The 13747-nt window shown below is 39.6% G+C and overlaps 1 protein-coding gene across 2 annotated transcripts in view; it reads right to left on the bottom strand.

Annotated features, from left to right (window-relative positions):
- Positions 1-13747, bottom strand: part of NFX1 (nuclear transcription factor, X-box binding 1) — an 80037-nt gene that overhangs the window by 38394 nt on the left and 27896 nt on the right. For both annotated transcript variants that reach the window (XM_082842555.1, XM_082842556.1), the window contains exons 5-9: positions 12633-12738; positions 9569-9640; positions 7916-8055; positions 2346-2445; positions 2045-2262 (exon numbers count right to left, since the gene is read on the bottom strand). In XM_082842555.1, coding sequence (XP_082698681.1) covers positions 2045-2262; positions 2346-2445; positions 7916-8055; positions 9569-9640; positions 12633-12738 — 636 coding nt within the window. The remainder of the gene's footprint in view (positions 1-2044; positions 2263-2345; positions 2446-7915; positions 8056-9568; positions 9641-12632; positions 12739-13747) is intronic.

Here is a 13747-nt window from a genome sequence, read left to right as displayed (position 1 = left end):
AAGCCCCAATTTCTTGGGCACACCCATCCTGAGTGGAGCTTTTGTTGAGCTGAGCTGGGAAGCGGTGGGGAAGGAGAAAGTAAGTTGTGATTCAAATGACACACACTCTTGCTGTTCTTACTGAGTTTTAGTAGATTTTCTTCATTTGATGTATGCCCATAGGACAATTTCCAGACACTTTAAATGGTTGCTTTTTTATAGTTTTCCCCAGCTTTGCTTGTTTTGCTCCTCATGCTACCATCCTGAAAGCAGAACTCCACCTAGTCTTTTGTACTAAAGCTATGTGTCTAGGATGGAAATTTCCTACTGGGTGAGATACTAAGACCTAACAAGCTTTCTATAGATAAGCCAGGTCTGAATAAACATGAGAGCCACTGTTACCACTAGCCATGGGCTTTTCTTTGAGATTCTCAATCCAACTCACCTTAGTTCCTTAAAAGTGTTCCATGATTAAAACTCTGCTGAGGTATAGCAGTTACTCTTCAGTCCCTTGAGCTGGTCTTGTCCCACCCCCAGGTCTGTTCATACTGACAGTTACTGTCCTTCTCTTGCTCAAGTCCCTTTGTATTAACTATTTCACATTTCCTCTTTCTGTCAATGCCAACAAGCTATCTTAGCCTCTGGGTAGGATTTCTGGTCATTATATATGAAATTCTTACAAAACTGACCCATGTGCTTTCTGAAAAGGGAAGACCTTTATCATCCTTCTTGATTTGGAAGTCATCTGATCTCTATTTCACAGGGCTTATCTGAAGATACATTTTCACAGTAGACACAGAGAAGCAACAGACAACTGATTTTCCTGATGAGGTTGAAATGTATTAAAATATGAGAAGAGGGCATTTCTTCTCTATACATAATTTTAAAGTCAGATTGAGAAAAGGAATTAGGTAGGGTGCTCCTACTGGTGCTTGGAAGAAATGTGAAATCTCTCTTTTTGGAAAAATGCAAAACCAAACCTAAAGATTCTATCTTTATCACAGTTAGTTATAGGAACACATCTCTTATTCAGACTCACTTGCCCAATTTCATTTTTCTAAACATACAGCCTTTGAACACTCACTCAGGAGAGAAGCTGCCAAGTCACTGCAAAAACTGTACATATCCATATCCCAAGGACTGCCTCAAAAAGTCTCTGTCAGAAGCTCAGACTATTACTCTATAGCTAATCCCAACAAATGTTTTCTGGTTTCTATATCCAAGTAATCAGAAGCCCCAAGTCAGAAGAAAGGGAGAGTCACTAAAGGTAGGCACATAGGCATACTGAAAGCATTCATAAGAAAAAAACCAACCAAAAGCTTTAACAAATAAATAAAACAATTCAAACTGTACATTGCTATGGGGAAATCACCTGAGAAACCCCAGCAAGCCCAGAGGAAATCAGTGTATTCAGCATAATACAATAACTGAGGTTCAGGGAAATGATGACTCTGGGTCAAATAAGGGGAAAGAAATTGTCTTCAGTATCCTGTGTTTAAAGAAAGAAGTGAATGTAAATTTTAGAAAAATGTCCCTCCAAAATGATGCTCAGGAGGTGTTATCCTCAGCTATATGGGAAACCTAGCTGTAGAGAAAGACATTTCTTGAGTGGTTCAAATGAATGAAGTTTAAGTGTACTTAAAATTTCAGTTCTTAAACACCTCACTCCGTTATTTTAAGATGTTTCTATTATATGAAAATGCTTCTAAACACCTGTTGAACCCTAAATTAGTAAAACGATACCTGGCATTCATACTAGTGTAGGCTGCTAAGAGAAATCATAAACACCCCAGTGCCCACTCCCCCACAAAATAGTATCTAACCACAACTGTCCTGAGTCGGCAATAAAATACCTGGATTAGAAAGAGAGATTGTTTGGGCAAATGTGAGTTTTCAGAAGTATAATCTGAGGAGGAAAGAAAAAGTACCCACACAAATTTGATCATAATATTTAGAAAAACCTCTGATATTGTAACTAGAATTATGTACTATTTTGTTTAAGTAGCCATTGCTGCCAAAAATTTACATTCATATTTTTAAAGACAATTTTATGCTTACTAATTACCTAAGGAACCACAAGGCAGAGGCTTGCCGCACACTTTTCCACATGAAGGGACAGGATCCATGCATGTTTTCCGACTGCTACTTCCAAGTTCTAGCAATTGGCTGAGAGGGGTTTGCCCACAAGGGCAACAGCGCACCAGCTGGGGGAGCCGTGGGCATGGCTGGCAGGGCTGAGGGTGGCACACCTGTGAACACATGTGGTTTCCACATTTCAAGTCCCTGTTAAGAAAAACAACAGACTATTACATAATTGTTGCATAAAATACAGCTTTATGCTAACTGAGGAAAACATCAAACCTTACTTGCCACATATCTTTAAACAGCCGAAGTCCCCAAATCCATCAGACTTTCCTACGTCTGTTCCACATAACACGTCTCGGGAGGTGCTGCCACAGTAGCATACTTGAGAACAGAATTTCAGAAACAAAAGATTAGTAATCTGTACAGGTGTTTAAAATATTCTAAACAATCTATAAGAAAACACAAAATGCTATTCACTAGTGTTGATTAGACCTGATGCAGAAATAAATGTGGCTTATACAGCAGCTCTAAGCCCCACTTAAGAGCTTCACCACAGAAAAAGAATTAAGAAGGCCTTGGTAGACTCTGTCCATATCTCATGGTGCCCCTGCAGCACACCTCAACATGAGCATTAAAGTGAAGCAATCCTTTAAAGTAAAAGACTACTCTCTGGTCCATAATGCCATGGTTGAAAACCATGGATTGTGAGGCTTTCTGGGGTACTGCGGAGATGTTGCAAGAGATGGAAGCTAAACTGGTGGTAGTTATGGAGGAGTTGATAACTGGATTCCATCCTCACTTCAACCAAGCAGCAGATATTTAATACTTCATATCTTGGGGTTCACATAAAATGCCTGGAAAAAGTCTCTGATGCTAAAAAGAAATTTAAAAATAGGCACAATATAAAATCCTTATTAATTTGTATTCTACTACTGTTAAATTTGAAGTAATCATGTTTGAGTACTGACTGAGTAAAAAGTGTTTCAAATAACTTGAGACTTTTATTTACTGCATAGAGAACCCAGTCTAATATCTATAGATTTTTCTATGGGTTGAAGAAATAATGGGTTACTTTATTTCTTGAGATCAGCAATAAGCATGTGTTATATTTAAGGAGTTAGTTTCTAAAGCAAACTAAAAAAAAAAAAAGTTTCTGACTAATATGTAACAAAGTCTGGTAAGGACTAATTTTCATCAACTTAGATAATTTTTCTGATAAGGGCCACTTTACATTTTCAGTTTATAATGAAAACTTTTTGTCAATAAAGACATTAACCAAGACTCTTGATTTTTAAAATATACATTTACTCTTCCAGTAAATACATGTGCAGTTCCATCCCCTGTTCTAAAACTCATTATCAATAAAGACTTATTAGAAGAATTAATACAGGTGCAGGAAATACAATTAATATTGGTAGAATCAACAAACTGGTAAACAAACACTAGCAACTGAGAGCTTCTGCAAGCAGGCTTTTCTTTGCTAAGTTTCTGCTCAAATAGAGCAGAGGCTTTTTTTCAGAGACATAGGACAGCTGTGAACCAAAGAATCAAGGGTCAGAAAACTATGACAATAAATTCTTTTCAAGTACACATGGAACATTCTCTAGGGTTGACCACATACTAAGGCACAAAACAAACCTCAACAAATTTAAGAGTATAGAAACTATTTCAAGCATCTTCTCTGACCACAATGGCATGAAACTAGAAATCAACCAAGGGAAAAGAAATGAGAAAAAAACGATTACATGAAGACTAAACAACATGCTACTAAAAAACCAATGGGTCAATGAGGAAATCAAAAAGCAAACTAAAGAATACCTCGAGGCAAAAAGTCTGCAAGTAACAAATGCTGGAGAGGGTGTGGAGAAAAGGGAACTCTCTTATACTGTTGGTGGGAATGTAAATTGGTACAGCCACTATGGAAAACAGTATGGAGGTTCCTCAGAAACCTAAAAATAGAATTACCATATGATCCAGCAATCCCATTCCTGGGCATATATCTGGACAAAACTATAAGTCAAAAAGATACATGCACCCCTATGTTCACAGTAGCACTATTCACAATAGCCAAGACATGGAAACAACCTAAATGTCCATCCACAGATGAATGGATAAAGATGTGGCACATATATACAATGGAATACTACTCAGCCATAAAAAAGAACAAAATAATGTCATTTGCAGCAACGTGGATGCACCTAGAGATTATCATACTAGGTAAAATCAGAAACAGAAAGACAAATACCATATGATACCACTTATATGTAGAATCTAAAATGTGACACAGGGCTTCCCTGGTGGTGCAGTGGTTAAGAATCCACCTGCCAATGCAGGAGAAACGGGTTCAAGCCCTTGTCCGGGAAGATCCCATATGCCGCGGAGCAACCAAGCCTGTGTGCCACAACTACTGAGCCTGCGCTCTGGAGCCTGCGAGCCACAACTACTGAAGCCCGCATGTCTAGAGTCCGAGCACCGCAACGAAGAGTAGCCCCCGCTCGCCGCAACTGGAGAAAGCCCGCATGTAGCAATGAAGACCCAATGTCGCCAAAAATAAAATAAAATTAAATTAAAATAAATAAAATATGACACAAATGAACTTATCTATAAAACAGAAACAGACTCACAGACATAGAGAACAGACTTGTGGTTGCCAAGAAAGGGGGGGTGGGGGAGGGATGGACTGGCAGTTTAGGGTTAGTAGATGTAAACTGTTACATATAGAATGGATGGACAACAGGTCCTACTATATAGCACAGGGAACTATATTCAATGTCCTGGGATAAACCATAATGGAAAATATAAAAAAGAATGTATATATATGTAAAACTGAGTTACTTTGCTATACGGCAGAAATTAACGCAACATTGTAAATCAACTATACTTTAATACAAAAAAATTAAGCATGTAGATCTCAAAAAAAAAAAAGAAAGAAAGAAAAGAAAAGAAAATTGTGACAATAAAAACAAAAGTAGAGCCCCTGATCAATCAGGAAATAATCTGAGTACAACACTAAAAACTCTACTATGCTTAGGCACAAGAGACAGAAATATGAGCTGATGACAGAAGAGTTGGGTGGAGTCACTGCTGGTTAAAGAGTATTAAGGAACCAAAGACAGTCTGCAGAAAGGTCTCTGTTGCCCGCCTGAACCTGTTCAGCATTTTTACCAACATGTGAATGAAGACCCAGAAGGAATGCTTATTAAATCTCCAGATAAGGCTGAAAGCGACCTTAGGAGAATTACAATTCAAGAAGATAAATAAACTGCATGGATGGCCAAAATGCTTTGCTAGATATTTAATAAAGACAAACAAAAAGTCTTCAACTGGGTTTGAAAAATCAGTTACGTACACAAAAACAAAAAGGAAGAGACTGGGATCCATACAAATCTGACAAAAAAGTGTGATTCAGCCCAATATGTATCAAAAGCTAAAAATGGTCCAAATCAAAGGGACTCTCCCACACTACAATCTACACTGCTAAAACCAAACTGCCAATATATACTTAACTCCTGCCTTATCTCAAAATGGATTTGAGGCAGTATATAAGGATATATGAGATATATCTAGAGAATGTAAATTAAAAGATGTGAAAAGAAAAAGAAAAACAATGGTAAGGATAGAGAATGAATCACAGCTAAAAAGTACACACTATAAAGACGAACATTAGGTCAGTTATACCAGCTTCCTAAGATATAGTCTTTGAGGAAAAACAACTATTCTTGGAACCAAGACCAGACAAGACTTTCTTCCAAGAGGACCCATAAACAGAATACTGAATAGTATATGGCACAATTCCCTATATAAAATCCTTATAGTGCACAGCACAAAACACTTCATAGGGGTATTTTTTCTTTTCTTTTCTTTTTTTTTTTTTTGCAGTATGCAGGCCTCTCACTGCTGTGGCCTCTCCCGTTGCGGAGCACAGGCTCTGGACGCGCAGGCTCAGCGGCCATGGCTCACGGGCCCAGCCGCTCCGCGGCATATGGGATCCTCCCAGACTGGGGCACGAACCCGCGTCCCGTCCCCTGCTTCGGCAGGCGGACTCTCAACCACTGCGCCACCAGGGAAGCCCATAGGGGTATTTCTTATTGTAAGTGCAAGCACTGATCAACAGCATCACACCAAAGTAAAATCTAGTAAAATAAAACTATATAACCAATACATAGTAGCTCAGGATCCCTGAAGATTAGAGGCAGTCACACAAACAGAGGAACTACACAATATGTGGTCCTTTGAGACTCACTTCTTTCACTTAGTATAATGTTTTTGGAGGTTCATTCACTTCATAGCATGTATCAATACTTCATTCCTTTTCATGGCTGAATAATATTCCTTTTATGGACATATCACATTTATTCCATTCATCAGTTGATAGGAATTTGTATTGTTGACACATTTTGACTATTATGAAAAATGCTGCTATGAACATATATTTACAAGTTCTGTATGGACATATATTTTCATTTCTCTTGAGTATATGCCAAGGAGTTGAATTGCTGGATCATATGGTAATTCTATATTTAACCTTTAAAGGAACTACTGGACAGTTTTCTTTTCCTTTTTCTTTTTTGGCCACACCACGTGGCTTGTGGTATCTCAATTCTCCGACCAGGGACTGAACCTGAGCCATGGCCGTGAAAGCCCAGAATCCTAACCATTAGGCCACCAGGGAACTCCCCTGGACTGTTTTCTAAAGTGGTTATACTATTCTACCCTTATTGTGGTTTTAATTTACATTTTCCTAGTGTTTAAAGGTGTTAAGCACCTTTCATGTGTTTACTGGCCATTAACATATTTCTTTTGTGAAGTACCTGTTCAAGTCTTTTGCTCACTGTGTGAGTTGTTCGTCTTTTTTTGTTGATTTGTAGGAGTACTTTATCTTTTTCTTTTTTTCTTTGGTAGGAGTACTTTAAATATTCTGGATACAATCTCTGATTTATCAATTCATTTTCTTAATGTGATAAAGTTCAATTTATCAATTATTTTCTTTTACGGTTAGTACTTTTGCTGCTGCTCTATGAAATCTTTGCCTGATCCCAAAGTCATGAAAATATTCTCTTATAGTTTTATCTGGAAACTATGTTTCTGGGTTTTACATTTAAGCCCATGACCCATATAGTATTAATTTCTGTGTAAAGAGTGAGACAGGGGTTGGGGGTCACTTTTTTCCCATATATACATCCAGCTGTTCTAGGACCACTTGTAAAATGACTCCTTTTTCCACTGAATTAACTTAATATCTTGGTTGAAAATCAACTGACTGTATATATTGAGGTCTATTTCTGGACTCTATTTCCATTGATCTACTAGTCTACCTTTACACCAATAACCACAATGTCACAATTACTGTAACTTTGTAAGTCTTAAAATCAGGTCTTTCAACTGTTCCTTTTCAAGATCACTTTGGCCTTTCTGGGTCTTTTTCAAGTAATTACTGCAAAAAAATTTCACAAGCAGTTACTTTTAAACAGCATTAAAAAAATCTACCATCCAAATTCTATAGGACAATGACCTATACTGGTAGTATGTAACCAAAATAATGAAAACCACCTAGGGAGTTCCCTGGAGGTCCAGTGGTTAAAGACTCTGCACTTCCACTGCAGGGGGCATGGATTCGATCCCTGGTAGGGGAACTATGATCCTGCATGCTGCAAGGTATGGCAGAAAAACCCCCCCAAAACAAAAAAACGTCTAATCATTCATGTATCTCCAGTTCTCTCTACCCAAGGTACCAGACCTAATAGAGTCTTTGTGACTACAGGCTTGAAACAAATCCATGTCATCAAGACAACCATAAATAAGGTTCCAGAAAAGTACCCAAGTACTGCTGGCTGGTGTGCTCACCACTTACCTTGGTTCAATATGATCCGACAAGGCTTGCATGGACCCCCATGGCACAGCTCAGCACAGTGGTGCTGACCACAATTCAAAACATTCTCACAAGGGTTAGAACAGTGGACTGAGATGGCCTGACCACAGCGAACTGTGTGCCTGTAAAAATAGATGTAAAGACAGCATTAGTCTAATGTTGGATATTGAGGTCCTATTTGACAGCTAAACTGACCTTCCCCCAAAACCTACTAAACCTTTTCTCTTTGCCCAGTTTCCCCTACTTTTTCTGTTTCCCTCTTCCAATCATTTCCTCAATTCCTCTTCCCTTCTCCACTCTTTCTTCTTTTTCCTCCTTTGCTTTCCTTATTTCCTATTCTGCCTTTTTTCTCTCCCCTATTTTCTGGCCAGTGAGGAACTGAGGGCCTAAGTATTTGTTACAATGTGATTTCTTCTCTGAGTTGAAACAGCATGCAGGAGGGGAAAGAGCCTGGAGCTCCCATAGTATCTTACAGAGGTGGGTAGGGAGGTTGGGAGGTGTAGTCGTAATGAACATTCTTGGAATGAAAGCACAGTGGCATTCTCCTGGGACCTGGCACTCTGGCATTTTAGGCCGTTATGATACTTAAGAACATACTGTATGTACTTTGATTCAGGATGGGGACATCATTCTGGCTTTTTTCTAATAAACATCCTGATTTTGCCAACTTATTCACTAGAGAAGGATATGAGGCTGCTGCTCTTAGACAATCATCTTCAGGTTTCTTTCCAGGGTAATGGTTTAGACCTTGGAGTCTACTCTCCCACAGAAAGTTTTATTCTATCCCCCTACTCCCACTTCAACTACATATTTTAAGAAGTCACTGTTACATACATAGATGATCAGTTTCCAGTGCTCAGCGTCAAGGCTAACATCGACCCCTTGAGGAAGACACTATTATTTCTACCATACGATAAGAAAAATGAGGCTCACCAAGAAGAAGCAACTTGCCCAGGTCAACAACTAGTTAGTGGCAGAGCCCAAATCTGACCTGGGCTTTCTAACCCACAGCCCCTTGCATGTGACTCTGTAAGGCCACACTGCTACCCTTGTAAGTTCAGTAAACATTTAAAAAATGCTTATCACTGAAAACCTGCACTATCCCATCTCGTCTTGTGGTTCAGAAATCATTTTGTGGTCTTAACTGGGCCTCTGCAGCTATCAGTGATCCTTGCACTGATAAAACAGGAGAACTTGCATTATAATGAAAAGAGAGCAGGCTCTGGGGCTACTTATTCTTTCATTCAACAATATTCACTGAAAACCTACACACCAGATACTATGCTAGGCACAGATAAGTGACCCTTGCCTCCTGGACCTTAGCAGGCCTGGGTTCAATTCCTGGTTCTTTCACCCACTAGAGAGGTTAAGAAAAAAGTCCCTGTCACCTTGGCCTTGCATCTGAAATGGGTAATCTCACTATTTTATAACTTCTTAATCACCTATAAGATTGCAGGATTAAGGCAGCACAGGAAATTACTATTTACAGAAAAGTACTATTTACACCTACCATTTATTAATGGTAGTAAATAAATACTATTTGCACCTACCTACTAATCTTTCATTTTAGAAATTCATACATAAACCATTAATGTGGAAACTGAAGTCTTCTTCAGAGTACAATTCTAACTTTACCTGGTCCGTCCACATTCACATGTTTTAGTCATAAATGCAGGGCAGGGTGGGCAAGGTCCAGGATGGCAGAGACTGAAAAAGAAAGGCTGTGATGAAAGGCCATGTATCCAAACTTAAACAAAGCTGCCCCAGCTGGGCCCTACTATGAATATGGCAGCAAATAAACTTCCTACGAAATGTTTTAGTATTTGTCTAAAGTTGATCAAACTATTTAAACAAAGATACCAACGTTTTTATATAGAAAGAATCGATAGCAGTATCATCTTAGAATATTTAACGAGAAAAGTAAAGCCCAAGTCAAAATACTGGTTTTATTTGGGTCTGATAGTCAAAGATAACATTTCTAAATATGGTCTCGGCCCACTTAGTACAGTGAGTAGGGATAAGATCCTGCCACTCAGGATGGCCAGTGGGGTCCTTTAGAAGTTCAGAACCTGAGCAAAGTAACAGAGCTTAAATCTGCTAGATCCATGAGAAGTACAGACATTTTCTCATCAGCTGGTAAAGTGATAACCAGGTGATAGGCTAACAACGGGAACACTGAAAAGAAGGTTGCTTGGGGTGAGGGGAGGCATGCTGGTAAGTAAAAAAGGGGAAAGGGACTCATGGAAAAAAACCGTGCCTAATTTTTGCTATAGGTCAGAATTAGGCCTCTGAATAGTACGCTTTTTATAGGAGCTATGCTATAAAGAGACCAAAGAAAAAATGAACAAAATGGAAATAAATTCCAATTCAAATAAATACTGCCCTCTTCGAAGCAGACACCCCTGGTAAATTACACACCTGTACAGAAATATCACTACTTAAAACATTTTGGGAACTTTGCGGGTGGGCAGGGGGGACACCTATGTGATGGCAAATCACAATCCTTTGGGAATTAAAAGCCAATCAGAGGGGACTTCCCTGGTGGCACAGTGATTAAGAACCCGCCTGCAAATACAGGGGACACGGGTTCGAGCCCTGGTCCAGGAAGATTTCACGTGCCGCGGAGCAACTAAGCCAGTGCGCCACAACTGAGCCTGCACTCTAGAGCTGGCGAGCCTCAACTACTGAGCCCATGTGCCACAACTACTGAAGCCTGCACGCCTAGAGCCTGTGCTCTGCAACAAAGACAAGCCACAGCAATGAGAAGCCCGCGCACCGCAATGAAGAATAGTAACTGCTCTCCACAACTAGAGAAAGCCCGCACGCAGCAATGAAGACCCAAGGCAGCCAAAACTAAGTAATAAAATAAAATAAATAAATTAAGAAAATAGCCAATCAGAGCCAAGTGTAATTAATCAAGTGGGTAACAGAATTTGCTATAAAAATCAGCTGTGCCTATAAAGTGGTCTGGTTGGATTTTTTATTTTTATGAGCTTTAAACACTGAAAACAGTCCAGGAACATGTGCCCGGTCTCCTAAGATGATCCATTTTGACAGACAGAACCCACAGGAGACATAAGATTAAGCATGCTTCTTTAAGGATGAGTATCATTATTCAACAGTTATATTTCACATGATATACCTCAACCCTTTCAGGTGAAATTATTTTCATGGCTGGACATTTAAATAACTTTATTTCTTTAAACAAATTTATTTATTTTATTTATTTGTTTTTGGCTGCACTGGGTCTTCATTGCTGCACGCGGGCTTTCTCTAGTTGCCGTGAGCAGGGGCTACTCTTCATTGTGGTGCGCGGGCTTCTCATTGAGGTGGCTTTTCTTGTACAGTACGGGCTCTAGGCGCGTTGGCTTCAGTAGTTGTGGCATGTGGGCTCAGTAATTGTGGCTCACAGGCTCTAGAGGGCAGGCTCAGTAGTTGTGGCACATGGACTTAGCTGCTCCACGGCATGTGGGATCTTCCTGGACCAGGGCTCGAACCCATGTCCCCTGCATTGGCAGGTGGATTCTTAACCACTGCGTCACCAGGGAAGCCCTTAAATAACTTTAGACTGATAGACAAACTGCTGGTCAAGTGTGGATGATTCCAGGTTATTGCAAATATCCCTGAGGCCTGGACTTAACCCCAGGTTCTCATAACCTTCAGAGCAGTGGTTCAGAACACTGCCTACATATTAGAATCACCTGGAAAAAAACTACAATGCTTAGACCCACCCCAGGAGATTCTGATTCAATTGCTCTGAGGCAGAAACTGGGCACTGGTGTTTTAAAGTGCTCCTTAAATGACTGACCACCTGATCTGTATCACAGTGGTGTTCTCTGACAGTCATGACGGGGCCCCATTTCTGCTGAAGGCTTCCTAAAGATAATTCATGTGTAGGATTAATTTCTTGTTACTGAATTTACTAAAATGCCAACTAAGGGAAGGAACAGATGAGTCCCTGAGTTCTGACCTATGGAAGCAGTCAAAGGAAGAGAAAGGGCTGATTGTCCAGCAGATGGCAGACCATGCTGTTTAGCTCAGTCTGAATAGCTCTCCCCACAATGATATTCCCCAGCACGGTCCCTATATCTTGATCACAGGACCTCTGATCCAACCCTTGCTCCATGCAAAAGAAGCAAGGTACCAGTGGAAATAAGTATAACACTCTGATGTCTGTTTTCTCTTAGATTTGGGTAATAAAAGCAAGTGTTACCATTTCTTGACCACTTATCATGTGCCAGGCTCTGTACCAAGTCTCTTGAGTGTGTTAATTTAATATTCATAGAACTCTGTAACTATTTTTTATCTATCATTATTATCTTACAGGTCCAGAAACTGAAGCTCAGAGAAGTAATTTGTCCAACAGCACATAACTGTTAAAGAGACAAACCCAGGAATTAAACCTTTGTCTGAAGCCAAAGCCCACAGAAATTTATTTGTAACTGATCAACTGTTTATTATTGTGCATCTCCCTCCTCATCTGTAAAATGGAGTGATGAATATCTATACATCACTGGGCTGTTGTAAGGATTCAATGAGTCAACTTTTGCAGAGTACCTGGCACAAAGCAAGTGCTCAGTAAATGATACCACACTGTCCCTCACCCAGTCCTGTTACGTGCTAACCAGATATGTGTACTGAGAGCCGCAAGCAAAGCGTGTTCACCAGCAATCTCCAGGAGTATAGTGTTCCAACTTACAGGTTACAGGAATGTGGGCAGTCCTGGCCAGGCTGTTTCTTTCTACAGACCTCACCACAACTATGTGGAATTTCATTTCTGCTCCATTCAGGATTCTTTACCTTGCCTAAAACATATCAAATAAGAGAGTCAATGGTATAAACTTCAACTGCATCCTAGACTTCGATGAAATAATACAATATAGCCAGACAGCATGAAACATCAGGATGGTGTTCGTTAGTTCAATAAACACATTGTCCTAAAATAAGAAGGTGAATGTAATGCTACTCATCAAAAGCTTCACTGAGTATGATAAATTCTGGATTGTCTGGAAAAGACAAATCGTCATTTTTACTGATGAAAATGCCACTTTGACTAATGGACACATTTAATTTAAGATTTAAACAAAACCTACAAGATAAGCTTTCTGTAAATGGGTCTTTGAATTGATATGGGAATATCTACTGTAAGGATCAGAAAGAGGGAATAAGGGAAGAGAGCAATGGGGGGAGGGGAGAGGCAGTAAGAAATGGAAAGGACATTAAGTCCCCCAGTATAGTAGGAACTCGCCTATTCTAAAGTTAAAATATAGGCATAAAAGGGTTATAATTTTTAACATCTTTATTGGAGTATAACTGCTTTACAATGGTGTGTTACTTTCTGCTTTATAACAAATGAAACAGTTATACATATATATATATCCCCATATCTCCTCCCTCTTGCTTCTCCCTCCCTCCCACCCTCCCTATCCCACCTCTCTAGGTGGTCACAAAGCACAGAGTTGATCTCCCTGTGCTATGTGGCTGCTTCCCACTAGCTATCTATTTTACGTTTGGTAGTGTATATATGTCCATGCCACTCTCTCACTTTGTCACAGCTTATTCTTCCCCCTCCCCATATCCTCAAGTCCATTCTCTAGTAGGTCTGTGTCTTTATTCCCATCTTGCCCCTAGGTTCTTCATGACCATTTTTTTTCCTCTTAGATTACATATATATGTGTTAGCATACGGTATTTGTTTTTCTCTTTCTGACTTACTTCACTCTGTATGACAGACTCTAGGTCCATCCACCTCACTACAAATAACTCAATTTTGTTTCTTTTTATGGCTGAGTAATATTTCATTGTACATATGTGC

This window comes from Leucopleurus acutus, assembly GCF_964270905.1.
Source record: "Leucopleurus acutus genome assembly, chromosome: 7".
NCBI lineage: Eukaryota > Metazoa > Chordata > Mammalia > Artiodactyla > Delphinidae > Leucopleurus > Leucopleurus acutus.
Note: the sequence above shows the minus strand (reverse complement) of the source record. Positions and strands in the feature narration are given on the sequence as shown.